Source organism: Heterodontus francisci, chromosome 36, assembly GCF_036365525.1.
Source record: "Heterodontus francisci isolate sHetFra1 chromosome 36, sHetFra1.hap1, whole genome shotgun sequence".
NCBI lineage: Eukaryota > Metazoa > Chordata > Chondrichthyes > Heterodontiformes > Heterodontidae > Heterodontus > Heterodontus francisci.
The window spans coordinates 95,068-113,705 of NC_090406.1; the positions used below are offsets into that span (position 1 = coordinate 95,068).

Consider the following 18,638-nt stretch of genomic DNA (forward strand, 5'->3'; position numbering starts at 1 on the left):
TCCTGCTCCCTCCATCCCTGCTCCCTCTATCCCTAATCCCTCCATCCCTGCTCCATCTATCCCTACACCCTCCATTCCTGCTCCCTCCATCCCTGCTCCCTCCATTCCTTCTCCCTCCATCCCTACTCCCTCCTTTCCTGCTTTCGTCATCCCTTCTCCCTCCATCCCTGCTCCCTCCATCCCTGCTCCCTCCATCCCTGCTCCCTCCATATCTGCTCCCTCCATCCCTGCTCTCCTCATCCCTTCTCCCTCCATCCCTGCTCCCTCCATCCCTGCTCCCTCCGTCCCTGCTGTCCTGATCCCTGCTCTCTTCATTCCTGTTCCCTCCATCCCTGCTCCCTCCATCCCTGCTCCCTCCATCCCTGCTTCCTCCATCCCTGCTCCCTCCATTCCTGCTCCCTCCATCCCTGCTCCCTCCATCCCTACTCCCTTCATCCCTACTCCCTCCATTCATGCTCCCTCCATCCCTACTCGCCCCATCCCTGCTCCCTCCATTCCTGCTCCCTCCATTCCTGCTCCCTCCATCCTTACTCCCTCCATCCCTGCTCCCTCCATTCCCGCTCCCGCCATTCCCGCTCCCTACATTCCCGCTCCCTCCATCCCTGCTGCCTCCATCCCTGCTCCCTCCATCCCTGCTCCCTCCATCCCTGCTCCCTCCGTTCCAGCTGTCCTGATCCCTGCTCTCTTCATTCCTGTTCCCTCCATCCCTGCTGCCTCCATCCCTGCTCCCTCCATCCCTGCTCCCTCCATCTCTGCTCCCTCCATCTCTGCTCCCTCCATACCTGCTCTCCTCATCCCTTCTCCCTCCATCCCTGCTCCCTCCATCCCTGCTCCCTCCATCCCTGCTCCCTCCGTCCCTGCTCCCTCCATCCCTGCTTCCTCCATCCCTGCTCCCTCCATTCCTGCTCCCTCCATCCCTGCTCCCTCCATCCCTACTCCCTTCATCCCTACTCCCTCCTTTCCTGCTCCCTTCATCCCTGCTCTATCCATCCCTACTCCCTCCATCCCTACTTCCTCCATCCCTGCTCCCTCCATCCCTGCTCCCTCCATCCCTACTCCCTCCATCCCTGCTCCCTCCATCCCTGCTCCCTCCATTCCCGCTCCCTCCATCCCTGCTGCCTCCATCCCTGCTCCCTCCATCCCTGCTGTCTTCATCCCTGTTCCCTCCATCCCTGTTCCCTCCATCCCTGCTCTCCTCATCCCTGTTCCCTCCATCCCTGTTCCCTCCATCCCTGTTCCCTCCATCCCTGCTCCCTCCATCCCTGCTCTCCTCATCCCTGCTCTCTTCCTCCCTGCTCCCTCCATCTCTGCTCTCCTCATCACTGCTTTCTTCATCCCTGTTCCCTCCATCCCATCTCCCTCCATCCCTAATCCCTCCATCCCTGCTCCCTCTGTCCCTGCTCCCTACATCCCTAATCACTCCATCCCTCGTCCCTCTATCCCTGCTCCCTCCATCCTTACTCCCTCCATTCCTGCTCCCTGCCTTCCTCCATCCTGACTCCCTCCATCCCTACTCCCTCCATTCCTGCTCCCTCCATCCCTATTCCCTCCATCCCTGTTCCCTCTATCCCTGTTCCCTCCATCCCTGCTCCGTCCATCCCTACTCCCTCCATCCCTACTCCCTCCATCCTTGATCCCTCCATCCCTACTCCCTCCATCCCTGCTCCCTCCATCCCTGCTCCCTCCATTCCTGCTCCCTCCATCCCTGCTCTATCCATCCCTACTCCCTCCATTCCTGCTCCCTCCATCAATACTCCCTCCATCCCTGCTGCCTCCATCCCTGCTCCCTCCATTCCTGCTCTCACCATTTCTGCGCCCTCCATTCCTGCTCCATTCCTGCTCCCTCCATCCCTGCTCCCTCCATTCCTGCTCCCTCCATTCCTGCTCCCTCCATCCCTACTCCCTCCATCCCTGCTCCCTCCATTCCTGATCCTTTCATCCCTCCTCCCTCCTTTCCTGCTCCCTTCATCCCTGCTCTATCCATCCCTACTCCCTCCATCCCTACTCCCTCCATCCCTGCTCCCTCCATCCCTGCTCCCTCCATTCCTGCTCCCGCCATCCTCTCTCCATCCCTGCTCCCTTCATTCCTGCTCCCTCCATCCCTGCTCCCTCCATTCCTGCTCCCTCCATTCCTGCTCCCTCCATCCCTACTCCCTCCATCCCTGCTCCCTCCATTCCTGATCCTTTCATCCCTACTCTCTCCTTTCCTGCTCCCTTCATCCCTGCTCTATCCATCCCTACTCCCTCCATCCCTACTCCCTCCATCCCTGCTCCCTCCATCCCTACTCCCTCCATCCCTGCTCCCTCCATTCCTGATCCTTTCATCCCTACTCCCTCCTTTCCTGCTCCCTTCATCCCTGCTCTATCCATCCCTACTCCCTCCATCCCTTCTCCCTCCATCCCTACTCCCTCCATCCCTGCTCCCTCCATTCCTGATCCTTTCATCCCTACTCCCTCCTTTCCTGCTCCCTTCATCCCTGCTCTATCCATCCCTACTCCCTCCATCCCTACTCCCTCCATCCCTGCTCCCTCCATCCCTGCTCCCTCCATTCCTGCTCCCTCCATCCCTGCTCCTTTCATCTCTTCTGATGCGCTTGAAAGTTGAAATGCCAAGTTCACCAGATGGATAACTTCTGTATTGGGGGAAATGCTCTGTTGTATTCTAGAGATATAACTCTCTCTTTCGGCACTTGTGGAACCCGTGCACTAACCCCCCTCCGCCCACACTGACCCCCCTCCGCCCACACTGACCCCCCTCCGCCCACACTGACCCCCCCTGCGCCCACATTGACCCCCCTCCGCCCACACTAACCCCCCTCCGCCCACACTGACCCCCCTCCGCCCACACTGACCCCCCCTGCGCCCACATTGACCCCCCTCCGCCCACACTGACCCCCCTCCGCCCACATTGACCCCCCTCCGCCCACACTGACCCCCCTCCGCCCACACTGGCCCCCCTCCGCCCACATTGACCCCCCCTCTGCCCACACTGACCCCCCTCCGCCCACACTGACCCCGCACCGCCCACACTGACCCCCCCTCCGCCCACACTGACCCCCCTCTGCCCACACTGAACCCTCCGCCCACACTGACCCCCCTCCGCCCATATTGACTCCCCTCCGCCCACACTGACTCCCCCTCCGCCCACACTGACCCCCCTCCGCCCACACTGACTCCCCCTCCGCCCACACTGACTCCCCCTCCGCCCACACTGACCACCCACCGCCCACACTGACCCCCCCCTCCGCCCACACTGACCCCCCTCTGCCCACACTGAACCCCCCTCCGCCCACACCGACCCCCCTCCGCCCACAGTGACCCCCCTCCGCCCACACTGACCCCCCTCCGCCCACACTGACCCCCCCTCCGCCCACATTGACCCCCCCTCCGCCCACACTGACCCCCCCTATTCCCACACTGAACCCCCCTCCGCCCACACTGACCCCCCTCCGCCCACACTGACCGCCCCTCCGCCCACACTGACCCCCCCCTCCGCCCACACTGACCCCCCCCTCCGCCCACATTGACACCCCCTGCGCCCACACTGAGCCCCCTCCGCCCACATTGACACCCCCCCGCCCACACTGACCCCCCCTCCGCCCACACTGACCCCCCCCTCCGCCCACACTGACACCTCCCCGCCCACACTGACCCCCCTCCGCCCACACTGACCCCACTCCGCCCACACTGACCCCCCCTGCACCCACATTGACCCCCCTCCACCCACACTGAGCCCCCTCCTTCTCCCTTATTTTCCATTCCACACTGATGCCCCACCCCCAACACTAATACTGCTTACCTGCCCTCCCCCACACTCAGTACTTCCCCCACAATGAGCACCTCCCCCACACAGAACCCCCTCCCCCCTCACCACGCCTCCTCACCCACATTGACCCCCACCCCCCCCCCGCCAAACTAACACTCTCACTGATTAATCCCCTCCCCTGCAATGATTTCCCCTGATTCTGGACAGATCTCCGTGTCCACACCTCCACTATTAACAGGTTGATGACTGGATATCCTGCTAGCTGGGGATTTTGAATGTGCCAAGGAGATGTTGTAAGTGGTGACCATTTGCTGTGGTTGCAGCCTGTTAATCACCTCCCTGGGTCACATCAAACTGACTGACTTCGGGCTATCCAGGATCGGACTCATGAACATGACCACCAATCTGTACGAGGATCACATCGAAAAGGATACCCGGGAGTTCATCGATAAACAGGTACACGGGAAGGAGGGTTGGTGGGAGGGCATGGTGGGTGCAGGGGTGTCTGAGCCCAATGGGGATTCCAAGGGCAGGGTGGGGTCAGAGGGCGGAGGCTCACAGGTTTGGAGGTTGAAGGATGGTGGGAGCGGAGGCACGGGGGAGTCTTTGAATGGGCTGGTTGGAATTTGGGTTGTTGAGCGGAGGAATTGGAGGGAAGTAGGTGGAGGTCAGGGGGTCAGTGAGTGGGGTAGGGTCAGAATGCTGTAGGTTTGGAGGGTGGAGTGGGCTGGCGGGTGGAGGGGTCAAAGGACTGGGTGGGATGAACGATAGGGTGGGTCAAAGGGCAGGGGGCTTTTGGACACACTTACTAATTTGAGGGGAGCTGAATGTGGCTCAGTTTGTTGATGGGCTTCTGTGTTTTTTGACAGGTTTGTGGGACTCCCGAATACATTGCTCCAGAAGTGATCCTCAGACAGGGGTATGGCAAACCTGTGGACTGGTGGGCCATGGGAGTCATTCTCTTTGAATTCCTTGTTGGTTGTGCTCCGTTCTTTGGAGAGACTCCGGAGGAACTGTTTGGACAAGTGGTTAGCGGTAGGTTGCATCAGAGATCGAGTTGGAATTTCCAGCGTGCGATGGATAAGGTCCCCCCAGTGCTTGCTGGGAGTGAGACTTGGTCCAGTGGACGTTCTTGTAAACAAATTCCTGAAAAAGAGCAATACTGAGATGCACTCACCTGTTAGCGAAGGGAGGGGGAGAAGTGGGGGGGAGGAACGGAGAGGAAGGAGCAGTGGGAATCGGGTGGGGGTTGGACGGGGGGAGCTGAGGTGGGACGGAGTGGGGAAGTGGACGGGGAGTGGGGGAGGGAGGTGCAGGGGAGCTTGAGAGAGGAGAGAACCAGTGGGCAAGGTGATACAGGGTTTATTTTGATTCGCTTACAAGATGTGGTCATCACTGGCCAGGCCAGCATTTGTTGCTGATCCCTCATTGCCCTTGGGAAGGTGGTGATGAGCTGCCTTCTTGAACCGCTGCAGTCCATGTGAGGTAGGTACACCCACAGTGCTGTTAGGGAGGGAGTTCCAGGATTTTGACCCAGCGACAGTGAAGGAACAGCGATATAATTCCAGTTCAGGATGGTGTGTGACTTTGAGGGGAACTTGCAGGTGGTGGTGTTCCCATGTGTTTGCTGCCCTTGTCCTTCTAGTTGGTAGCGGTCACGGGTTTGGAAGGTGCTGTCGAAGGAACCTTGGTGCGTTGCTGCAGTGCATCTTGTAGATGGTACACACTGCTGCCACTGTGCGTCGGTGGTGGAGGGAGTGAATGTTTGTAGATGGGGTGCCAATCAAGCGAGCTGCTTTGTCCTGGATGGTGTCGAGCTTCTTGAGTGTTGTTGGAGCTGCACCCATCCAGGCAAGTGGAGAGTATTCCATCACACTCCTGACTTTATGATGGGCAGGTTTTGAGAGTCAGGAGGTGTGTTACTCACTGCAGAATTCCCAGCCTCTGGCCTGCTCTTGTAGCCACGGTATTTATGTGGCTGGAGCCATTAGGTTTCTGGTCAATGGTGACCCCCCACCCCCCCCAAAGATGTTGATAGTGGGGGATTCAGCGATGGTGATGCTGTTGAATGTCAAGGGGAGATGGTTAGATTCTCTCTTGTTCGAGATGGTCACTGCCTGACACTTGTGTGGCGCGAATGTAATTTGCCACTTATCAGCCCAAGCCAGAATGTTATAAGGAGTCAGAAAACAATCGTTAATTTATTGTTACGACCGAGGCAGGAGGATTGCACTGTCTTTTCTAGTTCTGCTTCTCCACAGGTCAGAACATATATTTAAATATTTACCCAGTTACTGATACGGTCAATCATAGACTCTACTCTTTATCCCAGAATAAAATACACCAACCAGGTTTCTTTAATAAACAACAAAATTATCAGTTTATTATAAAACAAGACATAACCAGTAATGAAGCAAAGCATAAACACACAGATTGAAGTATGAAAATTCCCTTTTACCTTAGCCCCTCACACACACACATATATTGTGGGAATCAAATTAAAATCAACTAACGACTCTCCACACTGTCTGATAGAGGTTAACAGTGTACCATTTATTTTTACTTGCAAGGGAGAGAGATTCAGCAGCCTCCACATTCCAGAGCACAGCTCTCTCTCTCTCTCAGTTTTACAGGCAGGCAGTGCTGATAAGGAGACTACAACAATACCCACAATGCTGCTGTGTCTGCTGAATATACTGAGTGTATGTCCACGCTTTCACAAACACAGGTTAACCAGAAAAAAATGGAGTTTCTTTTTAGAGTTCTGTTGCAAAAAAAAAGACAAAAAAAGAAAACTTTGGCCAAATACTTGCTAATTCTTGAAGAAAAAAGAGAAGGCATGGAAAGATGTCAGTTGTCCCTTTTGTGATTTGGCATCCCAACTATGTGTAGACGACTGTCATCGGGATCTTTCCCTGGAGTAATTTGGTCAGGCGGCGTCAAGGATTTATCCAGCAGTTTTTTCTAGCGTCTCAGGAGAAATGAGGCAACCAGGGTTTCAGACAGGCCTTTCAGGGGGAATGCATCAACAATTTCTTTATTTCTTACACTCGTTTGTAAGAGCTTCTCAAAGAGATGGAAAAAACTGGCAGGCTTTTCAAAGAGATGGAACAGGCTGAGCTGGGATTTTGTCCTTCAGGTTGATTTTTAAAACTCTAACACATTGTCCAAAGGAAACCAAAACAATATCTCATGAGTCAAGCGCCTATAAATCTTGACCTGTCACTTCTCCGTAAACATCTCCCCCACAGCAAACAGCTCCTGCTGGGTATTTATCTGAAGACAGGTGACTTCCAGTACATGTTGTCCTTTCAATTATCCCAGTGAAACAAATCCATTCATGGATCCTTTTCAGTTTTCCCAAATTAAACATAAGTCCTCAAAATTTAACAAAATATGGAAGTACTTTTGTAACATTATGTACAACTGTTTCAGCTAATTTACCCACCACACTGGTTCCCCATCAGTCCATTTTTTGTGAGGAAAGCTGAAGTCTTCAGTAAGACAGACATGGCTTAATGCAGGTATAATAAACTCTAACCAAGCTGTCTAATTTCTGACCTTGATCTATCACCTGGTAGTCAAAAATAAATTTGAGTAGCAGCTTGAATCAAGTGGAGCCAACTAGATTCAGTTGCTGTTTAACAGCATCTTTTAATCAGAGCAGTTACATTATCTTTAACAAATAAGGCTATACCTCCTCTATCGTGAGTGAGCCTGTCCTTCCTTGTAACCTTTGAGTTGGCATTCTGCTCCAAGTTCTCTATTAATCTATGTTGCTGAAGTACCTGTGCTTTCTAAATTCTCAAATGATACAAATCTGTAATTCCACCAAAGTATTTCTCGTACTCTTTGCATTTGCATGATTGCTTCAAGCATCACCTCCATTGTTGGTCAAGCTAATCGGCAAATAGTTACCCAGTTCTGCCTTATCACCCTTTTTAAAATTGGAACTATATTAGCCTCACTCCAGTCTGTGAAAACAATCCCAGAATCCAGTAAACTATTAAAAATATGGGCAAGGGGCTGTTCTATCTCTGTAAGGATCCTCGGGGGATATCATTTGGCCCAAACTATTTGAATGTTCTTTAATCTAAGTCGATATTCTCATCTATTTTAATAACCATTTCACTGTTAACATATTGCTGTCAGCAGTGCATTGTGTTCAGGAGTAAAAACTGATGCTAAATATTGACAGACTGAGAGTCCTTCCTACTCCTTCACCCTTCACCGTCTTTCAATGCTCAAAATAGTCTTTCATGGTTTTCCAATTCTTGACATAGCTCTACCTTACTTAACATAGAGTAAAAGAGTCATTATGGTACAGAAGGAGGCTGTTTGGCCCATCATATCCATGCCAGCTCTCTGTAGAGCAATCTAGTCAGCCCCATTCCCCAGCTCTATCCTGTGGCCCTGGAAGTTTATTTCTCTCAACTTGGCATCCAATTTCCTTTTGAAAACATTGATCATTTCCCCTTCCACCACCCTTGTAGGCTGTGAGTTCCATTCACTTTGTAAAAAAGCTCTTTCCTTGTATCCCGCCTGTATCTCTTAGGCAAAACCTTCAATCTGTGTCCCCTAGTCCTTGTACCATCAGCTAATGGGAACAGCTTTTCTTTGTCCACCCTATTTAAACCTGTCATAATCTTGTACACCTCGATCAAATCTCCCCTCAATCACCTTTGCTCCAAGGAGAACCCCAGCTTCTCCAAACTAAACTTGTAGCTAAAATCCCTCATTCTTGCAACCATTCTGGTAAATCTTCTCTGCACCTTCTCAAGGACCCTCACATCCTTCCTAAAGTGTGGTGACCAGAACTGGACACAATACTCCAGTTGGGGCCTAACCAGAGCTTTATAAAGGTTCAGCATAACCTCCCTGTTTTTGTACCTCTCTTTATGAAGCCCAAGATCCCATATGCTTTACTCACCACTCTCTCAATATGTCCTGCCACCTTCAAAGATCTATGCACATGAACCCCCAGGTCCCTCTGTCCCTGCACACTCTTTAGAACTGTGTCATTAAGTCTATATTGCCTCTCCCTATTCCTTCTGCCAAAATGCATCGCCCCACATTTCTCTGTATTAAATTCCATCTGCCACTTGCCTGCCCTTTCTGCTAGCCTATCTTATGTCACTGTTTGCCACTTCTCCAAGTTTGGTATCATCGGCACATTTTGAAATTTTACTCTATATTCCAATTTCTAAGCAAAAAAAGCAGTGGTCCTGGCCTTGGTGAACACCACTCTCCACCATCCTCCAGTCTGAAAAACAACCATTCACCACAACTCGCTGTTTTCTATTCTTAAGCCAATTTTTAAAAATTCAATTAGACACTGACCCTCCTTTTCTAATTTTGTTAACCAGCCTTTTATGTGATACTTTATCAAACACGTTCTTAAAATCCATACAAACAACATCCAGTGCATTCCCCTCATCAAAATTTCTGTTACTTCATCAGACTGCTCATTGCTGGTTTCCATCTTGCATCATTATGTCAGACTGACCCTTCCCTGACACATTCACAATGAGATTAATGAGGAGTACCCCATACCCAGGCAGAGCGAAGCAGGTCATTGAGCCACTTGCGACACTGGAGCCATGTCCTCTGTACCACACAGTGGCTGCTGACTTCCTCAGTGACCTCCAGCCAGGCCCTCTTGGTCACTTCTGTGGGCCTTCTTCGGCCATTGGCGTTGAATAATATGTCCCGCCTTGCCTCCACCACCTGGAGGAGGACCTGCAGAGATTGCTCTGAGAATCTGGGGGCTGTGGTAAACCTTCTCCCCACCCTCGCTCTGGATTTGGTCTGCAAATCTTGGCCCCTTTCTTGTCCCTGGGCGCTGTCATTTTTCCTTGATTTCTTCACTTTCCAGTCAGCTGATCACCTCAGCAGTTACACTGACAACTCCTCCCTATGAGCATCTGCTCCATTCTACTGCTGTCTGACATTTTAAAGTGTTGTCATTGCCCCGCCCCCAACTCCACTGAATCAGCCGGTTGTGTATGCCCTGTCGGGTGCCGAATATGCAGAGGGGCCACTAATTGGCAGCCCCGCGCGTGATGCCGGTGGGCGGGCGGCGTGGAGCAGATTCGGCGTTCTTGGCCGCTTCCGACCCAGCCGTTCCGGAGTCGGCGGGAGCCGAAAACATCCAGCCATTGTATTTAGCCTGGTTCTCGCTTGATGAATTCACCTGGCATGCATCGAACACCCTCTTTTTTTGTTTCATCATATTCACTATCTCTGTTATCATCCAAGGAGCCCTGGCTGTGGTTCCCTCACCTTTCGCCCTTGTTGGAATGTACCTAGCCTGCACCTGAAACATCTCCTTCTTAAAGAGCACCCATTACAGTTTTTCTTGTCAGACTTTGGTTCCATTTTCCCCTGGCTAGATCCCTTCTCATCCCATTAAAGTTAGCCCTCTTCTAGTTTAGAAGTTCTACTTTAGACTGTTCCTTGCTCTTCCCCATTACTAATCTAAATCTTATTATACAATGATCACTCTTACCCAAGTGCTGCCCCACAGACACCTGGTCCACTTGGCCCACCTCATTCCCCAGCACCAGATCCAGCAATGCCCCCTTCTTAGTTGGACCGAGAACAGACTGATCAAGGAAGTTCTTCTGAACACATTTCAGAAATTCCTCTCCATCCTTTCCCTTTACTCTAACATTGTTCATGATCCTCTTTTCCATTAAGCTTCCAGCTGATCTAATAGCAGCCTTGATTTTCTTTAACTGTTCAGGGTACTATTCTATATTTTGATGGGCATGTTGTACTTCTAGTTGATGAAATCATTTTTGTTTGTCTTTGTGTGGGACCAGGTGTGACCAATCAGCCATCTTACTTTCTCCACGTCACCCACAGCCTTTTGACATTAGGGATACGCGGAGCATCGATGGAACGCCCTGCCTGGGAGGGTGGTAGAGGCAGGTGGCCTCACATCCTTTAAAAAGTACCTGGATGAGCACTTGGCACCTCATAACATTCAAGGCTATGGGCCAAGTGCTAGCAAATGGGATTAGGTAGACAGGTCAGGTGTCTTTAATGCATCGGTCCAGACTCGATGGGCCGAAGGGCCTCTTCTGCACTGTATTATTCTGTGATTCTGTGATTCTGAGTTTACTTTAACTGTTAGTGATTGTGTAAAACAGATAATATCGTATTTTCTGCCTGTTATACATTTCTGCAGATCTTCCTTTCTATCAATATCCTGATGTGTCTTAACTTGCTCTTAAAAAACTGCGATATATATTCAGCAAGTCATGCACCACCCAGTCAGGTATCCAACTGACCTGTTACAACCCTAGCGGGTAGCGAGTGTGAGCGCGGGAACACTGGGCAGTGAGTGTGAGCGCGGGCACCCTCTGGGTAATGGGTGTGAGCTCGGGAATACCCTGGGTAGTGAATGTGAGCATAGGAACACACAGGGCAGTGTGTGTGAGAGACGAAACACTCTGGGCAGTGGTTGTGAACACAGGAACATCCTGGGTAGTGAGTGTGAGCGCAGGAATACTCTGGATAGCGAGTGTGAGCGTGGGAACACTCTGGCTAGTGAGTGCATGCACAGGAATGAACTGGGCAGTGAGTGTGAGTGCAGGAACACTCTGGGTCGTGAGTGTGAGTACAGGAACACGCTGGGTAGTGGTTGTGAGTAGAGGAACACTCTGGGTTGTGAGTGTGAGTACAGAAACACTCTGGGCAGTGAGTGTGAGTGCAGGAACCCTCTGGGTCATGCGTGTGAGCGCGGGAACATTCTGGGTAGTGGTTGTGAGTACAGGAACACTCTGAGTAGCGGTTGTGAGCACAGGAACACTCTGGGCAGTGAGTGTGAGTGCAGGAACACTCTGGGCAGTGAGTGTGTGCACAGAAACACTCTGGCCAGTGAGTGTGTGCACAGAAACACTCTGGCCAGTGAGAGTGTGCACGGAAACACTCTGGCCAGTGAGTGTGTGCACAGGAACACTCTGGGCAGTGAGCGTGTGCACAGGAACACTCTGGGCAGTGAGTGTGAGCGCAAGAACACTCTGGGCAGTGAGTTTGTGCACGGAAACACTCTGGCCAGTGAGTGTGAGCGCAGGAACACTCCGAGTAGTGGTTGTGAGCACAGGAACACTCTGGGCAGTGAGTGTGTGCACAGAAACACTCTGGCCAGTGAGTGTGTGCACAGAAACACTCTGGGCAGTGAGTTTGTGCACGGAAACACTCTGGCCAGTGAGCGTGTGCACAGGAACACTCTGGGCAGTGAGCGCGTGCACAGGAACACTCTGGGCAGTGGGTGTGAGCGCAAGAACACCCTGGGCAGTGAGTTTGTGCACGGAAACACTCTGGCCAGTGAGCGTGTGCACAGGAACACTCTGGGCAGTGAGCGTGTGCACAGGAACACTCTGGGCAGTGGGTGTGAGCGCAAGAACACCCTGGGCAGTGAGTTTGTGCACGGAAACACTCTGGCCAGTGAGTTTGTGCACGGAAACACTCTGGCCAGTGAGCGTGTGCACAGGAACACTCTGGGCAGTGGGTGTGAGCGCAAGAACACCCTGGGCAGTGAGTTTGTGCACGGAAACACTCTGGCCAGTGAGTTTGTGCACGGAAACACTCTGGCCAGTGAGCGTGTGCACAGGAACACTCTGGGCAGTGGGTGTGAGCGCAAGAACACCCTGGGCAGTGAGTTTGTGCACGGAAACACTCTGGCCAGTGAGCGTGTGCACAGGAACACTCTGGGCAGTGAGCATGTGCACAGGAACACTCTGGGCAGTGAGTGTGAGCGCAAGAACACTCTGGGCAGTGCGTTTGAGCACGGAAACACTCTGGCCAGTGAGTGTGTGCACAGGAACACTCTGGTCAGTGAACGTGTACACAGGAACACTCTGGGCAGTGAGCGTGTACACAGGAACACTCTGGGCAGTGAACGTGTACACAGGATCACTCTGGGCAGTGAACGTTTGCTTTGAAACACTCTGGGCAGTGAACATGTGCACAGGAACACTCTCGGCAGTGAGTGTGTGCTCAGGAACACTCTGGGCAGTGGGTGTGAGCGCAAGAACACCCTGGGCAGTGAGTTTGTGCACGGAAACACTCTGGCCAGTGAGTGTGTGCACAGGAACACTCTGGTCAGTGAACGTGTACACAGGAACACTCTGGGCAGTGAGCGTGTACACAGGAACACTCTGGGCAGTGAACGTGTACACAGGATCACTCTGGGCAGTGAACGTTTGCTTTGAAACACTCTGGGCAGTGAACATGTGCACAGGAACACTCTCGGCAGTGAGTGTGTGCTCAGGAACACTCTGGGCAGTGGGTGTGAGCGCAAGAACACCCTGGGCAGTGAGTTTGTGCACGGAAACACTCTGGCCAGTGAGCATGTGCACAGGAACACTCTGGGCAGTGAGCGTGTGCACAGGAACACTCTGGGCAGTGAGTGTGAGCGCAAGAACACTCTGGGCAGTGCGTTTGAGCACGGAAACACTCTGGCCAGTGAGTGTGTGCACAGGAACACTCTGGTCAGTGAACGTGTGCACAGCAACACTCTGGGCAGTGAGCGTGTACACAGGAACACTCTGGGCAGTGAACGTGTACACAGGATCACTCTGGGCAGTGAACGTTTGCTTTGAAACACTCTGGGCAGTGAACATGTGCACAGGAACACTCTTGGCAGTGAGTGTGTGCTCAGGAACACTCTGGGCAGTGAGTGTGTGCACAGGAACACTCTGGTCAGTGAACGTGTACACAGGAACACCCTCGGCTGTGAGCGTGTGCACAGGAACACTCTGGGCAGTGAGCGTGTGCACAGGAACACTCTCGGCAGTGTGTGTGAGCACATGAACACTCTGGGAAGTGTGTGTGAGCACAGGAACACTCTCGGCAGTGAACGTGTGCACAGGAACACCCTCGGCAGTGAGCGTGTGCACAGGAACACTCTGGGCAGTGAATATGTACACAGGAACACTCTGGGCAGTGAGCGTGTACACAGGAACCCTCTTGACAATGAGCGTGTGCACAGGAACACCCTGGGCAGTGAGCGTGTGCACAGGAACACTCACGGCAGTGAGCGTGTGCTCAGGAAGACTCTCGGCAGTGTGTGTGAGCACATGAACACTCTGGGCAGTGAGTGTGTGCACAGGAACATCTGGGCAGTGAGTGTGTGCACGGAACTCTCTTGGCATTGAACGTGTGCACAGGAACTCTCTCGGCTGTGAGTGTGAGCACAGGAAAACTTTGGGCAGTGAGCGTGTGCACAGGAACTCTCTCGGCTGTGAGTGTGAGCACAGGAACACTTTGGGCAGTGAGCGTGTGCACTGGAACACTTTGGGCAGTGAGCGTGTGCACAGGAACACTCTGGGCAGTGAGTTTGTGCACGGAAACACTCTGGCCAGTGAGTGTGAGTGCAGGAACACTCTGAGTAGTGACTGTGAGCACAGGAACACTCTGGGCAGTGAGTGTGTGCACAGAAACACTCTGGCCAGTGAGTGTGTGCACAGAAACACTCTGGGCAGTGAGTTTGTGCACGGAAACACTCTGGCCAGTGAGCGTGTGCACAGGAACACTCTGGGCAGTGAGCGTGTGCACAGGAACACTCTGGGCAGTGAGTGTGAGCGCAAGAACACTCTGGGCAGTGCGTTTGAGCACGGAAACACTCTGGCCAGTGAGTGTGTGCACAGGAACACTCTGGTCAGTGAACGTGTACACAGGAACACTCTGGGCAGTGAACGTGTGCACAGCAACACTCTGGGCAGTGAACGTGTGCACAGGAACACTCTGGGCAGTGAACGTGTGCACAGGAAACTGGGCAGTGAACGTGTGCACAGGAACACTCTGGGCAGTGAGTGTGAGCGCAAGAACACTTTGGGCAGTGAGCGTGTGCACAGAAACACTCTCGGCAGTGAACGTGTGCACAGGAACACTCTGGGCAGTGAATGTGTACACAGGATCACTCTGGGCAGTGAACGTGTACACAGGTACACTCTCGGCAGTGAGCGTGTACACAGGAACATTTTTGGGCAGTGAGCGTGTGCACAGGTACACTCTGGGCAGTGAGCGTGTGCACAGGAACACTCTGGGCAGTGAGCGTGTACATAGGTACACTCTGGGCAGTGAGCGTGTGCACAGGAACACTCTGGGCAGTGAAAGTGTGCACAGGAACACTCTGGGCAGTGAACGTGTACACACGAACACTCTCGGCAGTGAGCGTGTGCACAGGAACACTCTGGGCAGTGACCGTGTGCACAGGAACACTCTGGGCAGTGAGCGTGTGCACAAGAACACTCTGGGCAGTGACCATGTGCACAGGAACACTCTCGGTAATGAGCGTGTGCGCAGGAACATCTGGGCAGTGAGTGTGTGCACAGGAACTCTCTCGGCTGTGAGTGTGAGCATAGGAACACTCTGGGCAGTGAACATGTGCACAGGAACACTCTCGGCAGTGAACGTGTGCACAGGAACACTCTGGGCAGTGAACGTGTACACACGAACACTCTCGGCAGTGAGCATGTGTACAGGAACACTCTGGGCAGTGACCGTGTGCACAGGAACACTCTGGGCAGTGACCGTGTGCACAGGAACACTCTGGGCAGTGAACGTGTGCACAGGAACACTCTCGGTAATGAGCGTGTGCACAGGAACATCTGGGCAGTGAGCGTGTGCACAGGAATACTCTCAGCAGTGAGCGTGTGCACAGGAACACTCCGGGCAGTTAACGTGTGTACTGGAACAGTTGGGGCAGTGAGCGTGTGCACAGGAACTCTCTCGGCAGTGAGTGTGTGCACAGGAACACTCTTGGCATTGAACGTGTGCACAGGAACACTCTGGGCAGTGAGCGTGTGCACAGGAACTCTCTCGGCTGTGAGTGTGAGCACATGAACACTCTTGGCAGTGAACGTGTGCACAGGAAACTCTAGGCAGTGAGCGTGTACACAGGAAAACTTTGGGCAGTGAACGTGTGCACCGGAACACTCTGGGCAGTGAACGTGTACACAGGTACACTGTCGGCAGTGAGCGTGTACACAGGAACATTTTTGGGCAGTGAGCGTGTGCACAGGTACACTCTCGGCAATGAGCATGTACACAGGAACATTCTGGGCAGTGAACGTGTACACAGGATACTCTGGCAGTGAACGTGTACACAGGTACACTCTGGGCAGTGAGCTTGTGCACAGGAACACTCTGGGCAGTGAGCGTGTGTACAGGAACACTCTCGGCAGTGAGCGTGTGCACAGGAACACTCTGGGCAGTGAGCGTGTGCACAGGAACACTCTGGGCAGTGAACGTGTACATCGGAACACTCTGGGCAGTGAATATGTGCACAGGAACACTCTGGGCAGTGAACGTGTACATCGGAACACTCTGGGCAGTGAATATGTGCACAGGAACACTCTGGGCAGTGAACGTGTGCACAGGACCACTCTGGGCAGTGAACGTGTACAAACGATCACTCTCGGCAGTGAGCATGTGTACAGGAACACTTTCAACAATGTGCGTGTGCACTGGAACACTCTGGGCAATGACCGTGTGCACAGGAACACTCTGGGCAGTGACCGTGTGCACAGGAACACTCTGGGCAGTGACCGTGTGCACAGGAACACTCTCGGCAGTGACCGTGTGCACAGGAACACTCTGGGCAGTGACCGTGTGCACAGGAACACTCTGGGCAGTGAGCGTGTGCCCAGGAACATCTGGGCAGTGAGTGTGTGCACAGGAAAGCTCTGCGCAGTGAACGTGTACACAGGAACACTCTGGGCAATGAGCGTGTGCCCAGGAACATCTGGGCAGTGAGTGTGTGCACAGGAACACTCTGGGCAGTGAGCGTGTGCACAGGAACACTCTGGGCAGTGAGTGTGTGCACAGGAAAGCTCTGCGCAGTGAACGTGTACACAGGAAAACTCTGGGCAGTGAACGTGTACACAGGAAAACTCTGGGCAGTGAACGTGTGCACAGGAACACTCTGGGCAGTGAGCGTATGCACAGGAAAACTCTGGGCAGTGAACGTGTACACAGGAAAACTCTGGGCAGTGAACGTGTACACAGGAACACTCTGGGCAGTGAGCGTATGCACAGGACAATTCTGGGCAGTGAGTGTGAGCACAGGAACACTCTGGGCAGTGAGTGTGAGCACAGGAACACTCTTGGCAGTGAACGTGTGCACCGGAACACTCTCGGCAGTGAACATGTGCACAGGAAAACTCTGGGCAGTGAGTGTGAGCACAGGAACACTCTGGGCAGTGAACGTGTGCACAGGAACACTCTGGGCAGTGAGCGTGTGCACAGGAACACTCTGGGCAGTGAGTGTGTGCACAGGAAAGCTCTGCGCAGTGAACGTGTACACAGGAAAACTCTGGGCAGTGAACGTGTACACAGGAAAACTCTGGGCAGTGAACGTGTGCACAGGAAAACTCTGGGCAGTGAACGTGTACACAGGAAAACTCTGGGCAGTGAACGTGTACACAGGAAAACTCTGGGCAGTGAGCGTATGCACAGGAAAACTCTGGGCAGTGAACGTGTACACAGGAAAACTCTGGGCAGTGAACGTGTACACAGGAAAACTCTGGGCAGTGAGCGTATGCACAGGAAAATTCTGGGCAGTGAGTGTATGCACAGGAAAACTCTGGGCAGTGAACGTGTGCACAGGAACACTCTTGGCAGTGAACGTGTACACAGGAAAACTCTGGGCAGTGAGCGTATGCACAGGAAAACTCTGGGCAGTGAGTGTGAGCACAGGAACACTCTGGGCAGTGAGCGTATGCACAGGAAAACTCTGGGCAGTGAATGTGTACACAGGAAAACTCTGGGCAGTGAACGTGTACACAGGAAAACTCTGGGCAGTGAGCGTATGCACAGGAAAATTCTGGGCAGTGAGTGTATGCACAGGAAAACTCTGGGCAGTGAGTGTGAGCACAGGAACACTCTGGGCAGTGAACGTGTGCACAGGAACACTCTGGGCAGTGAACGTGCACACAGGAAAACTCTGGGCAGTGAACGTGTGCACAGGAACACTCTGGGCAGTGAGCGTGTGCTCAGGAACACTCTGGGCAGTGAGCGTATGCACAGGAAAATTCTGGGCAGTGAGTGTGAGCACAGGAACACTCTGGGCAGTGAGTGTGAGCACAGGAACACTCTTGGCAGTGAACGTGTACACAGGAAAACTCTGGGCAGTGAGCGTATGCACAGGAAAACTCTGGGCAGTGAGTGTGAGCACAGGAACACTCTGGGCAGTGAACGTGTACACAGGAAAACTCTGGGCAGTGAGCGTATGCACAGGAAAACTCTGGGCAGTGAGTGTGAGCACAGGAACACTCTGGGCAGTGAACGTGTGCACAGGAACACTCTTGGCAGTGAACATATGCACAGGAACACTCTGGGCAGTGAACGTGCACACAGGAAAACTCTGGGCAGTGAACGTGTGCACAGGAACACTCTGGGCAGTGAGCGTATGCACAGGAAAACTCTGGGCAGTGAGTGTGAGCACAGGAACACTCTGGGCAGTGAGTGTGAGCACAGGAACACTCTTGGCAGTGAACGTGTGCACCGGAACACTCTCGGCAGTGAACGTGTACACAGGAAAACTCTGGGCAGTGAGCGTATGCACAGGAAAACTCTGGGCAGTGAGTGTGAGCACAGGAACACTCTGGGCAGTGAACGTGTGCACAGGAACACTCTGGGCAGTGAACGTGCACACAGGAAAACTCTGGGCAGTGAACGTGTGCACAGGAACACTCTGGGCAGTGAGCGTGTGCTCAGGAACACTCTGGGCAGTGAGCGTATGCACAGGAAAATTCTGGGCAGTGAGTGTGAGCACAGGAACACTCTGGGCAGTGAGTGTGAGCACAGGAACACTCTTGGCAGTGAACGTGTACACAGGAAAACTCTGGGCAGTGAGCGT

General features: G+C 53.2%; 1 protein-coding gene across 1 annotated transcript in view; it reads left to right on the plus strand.

Annotated features, from left to right (window-relative positions):
- The window catches only part of LOC137351494 (microtubule-associated serine/threonine-protein kinase 3-like), a 307,891-nt gene that overhangs the window by 23,597 nt on the left and 265,656 nt on the right, over positions 1 to 18,638 (plus strand). The window contains exons 4-5 of the mRNA XM_068015943.1: positions 4,090 to 4,222; positions 4,636 to 4,801. Of these exons, the coding sequence (XP_067872044.1) occupies positions 4,090 to 4,222; positions 4,636 to 4,801 (299 nt within the window). The remainder of the gene's footprint in view (positions 1 to 4,089; positions 4,223 to 4,635; positions 4,802 to 18,638) is intronic.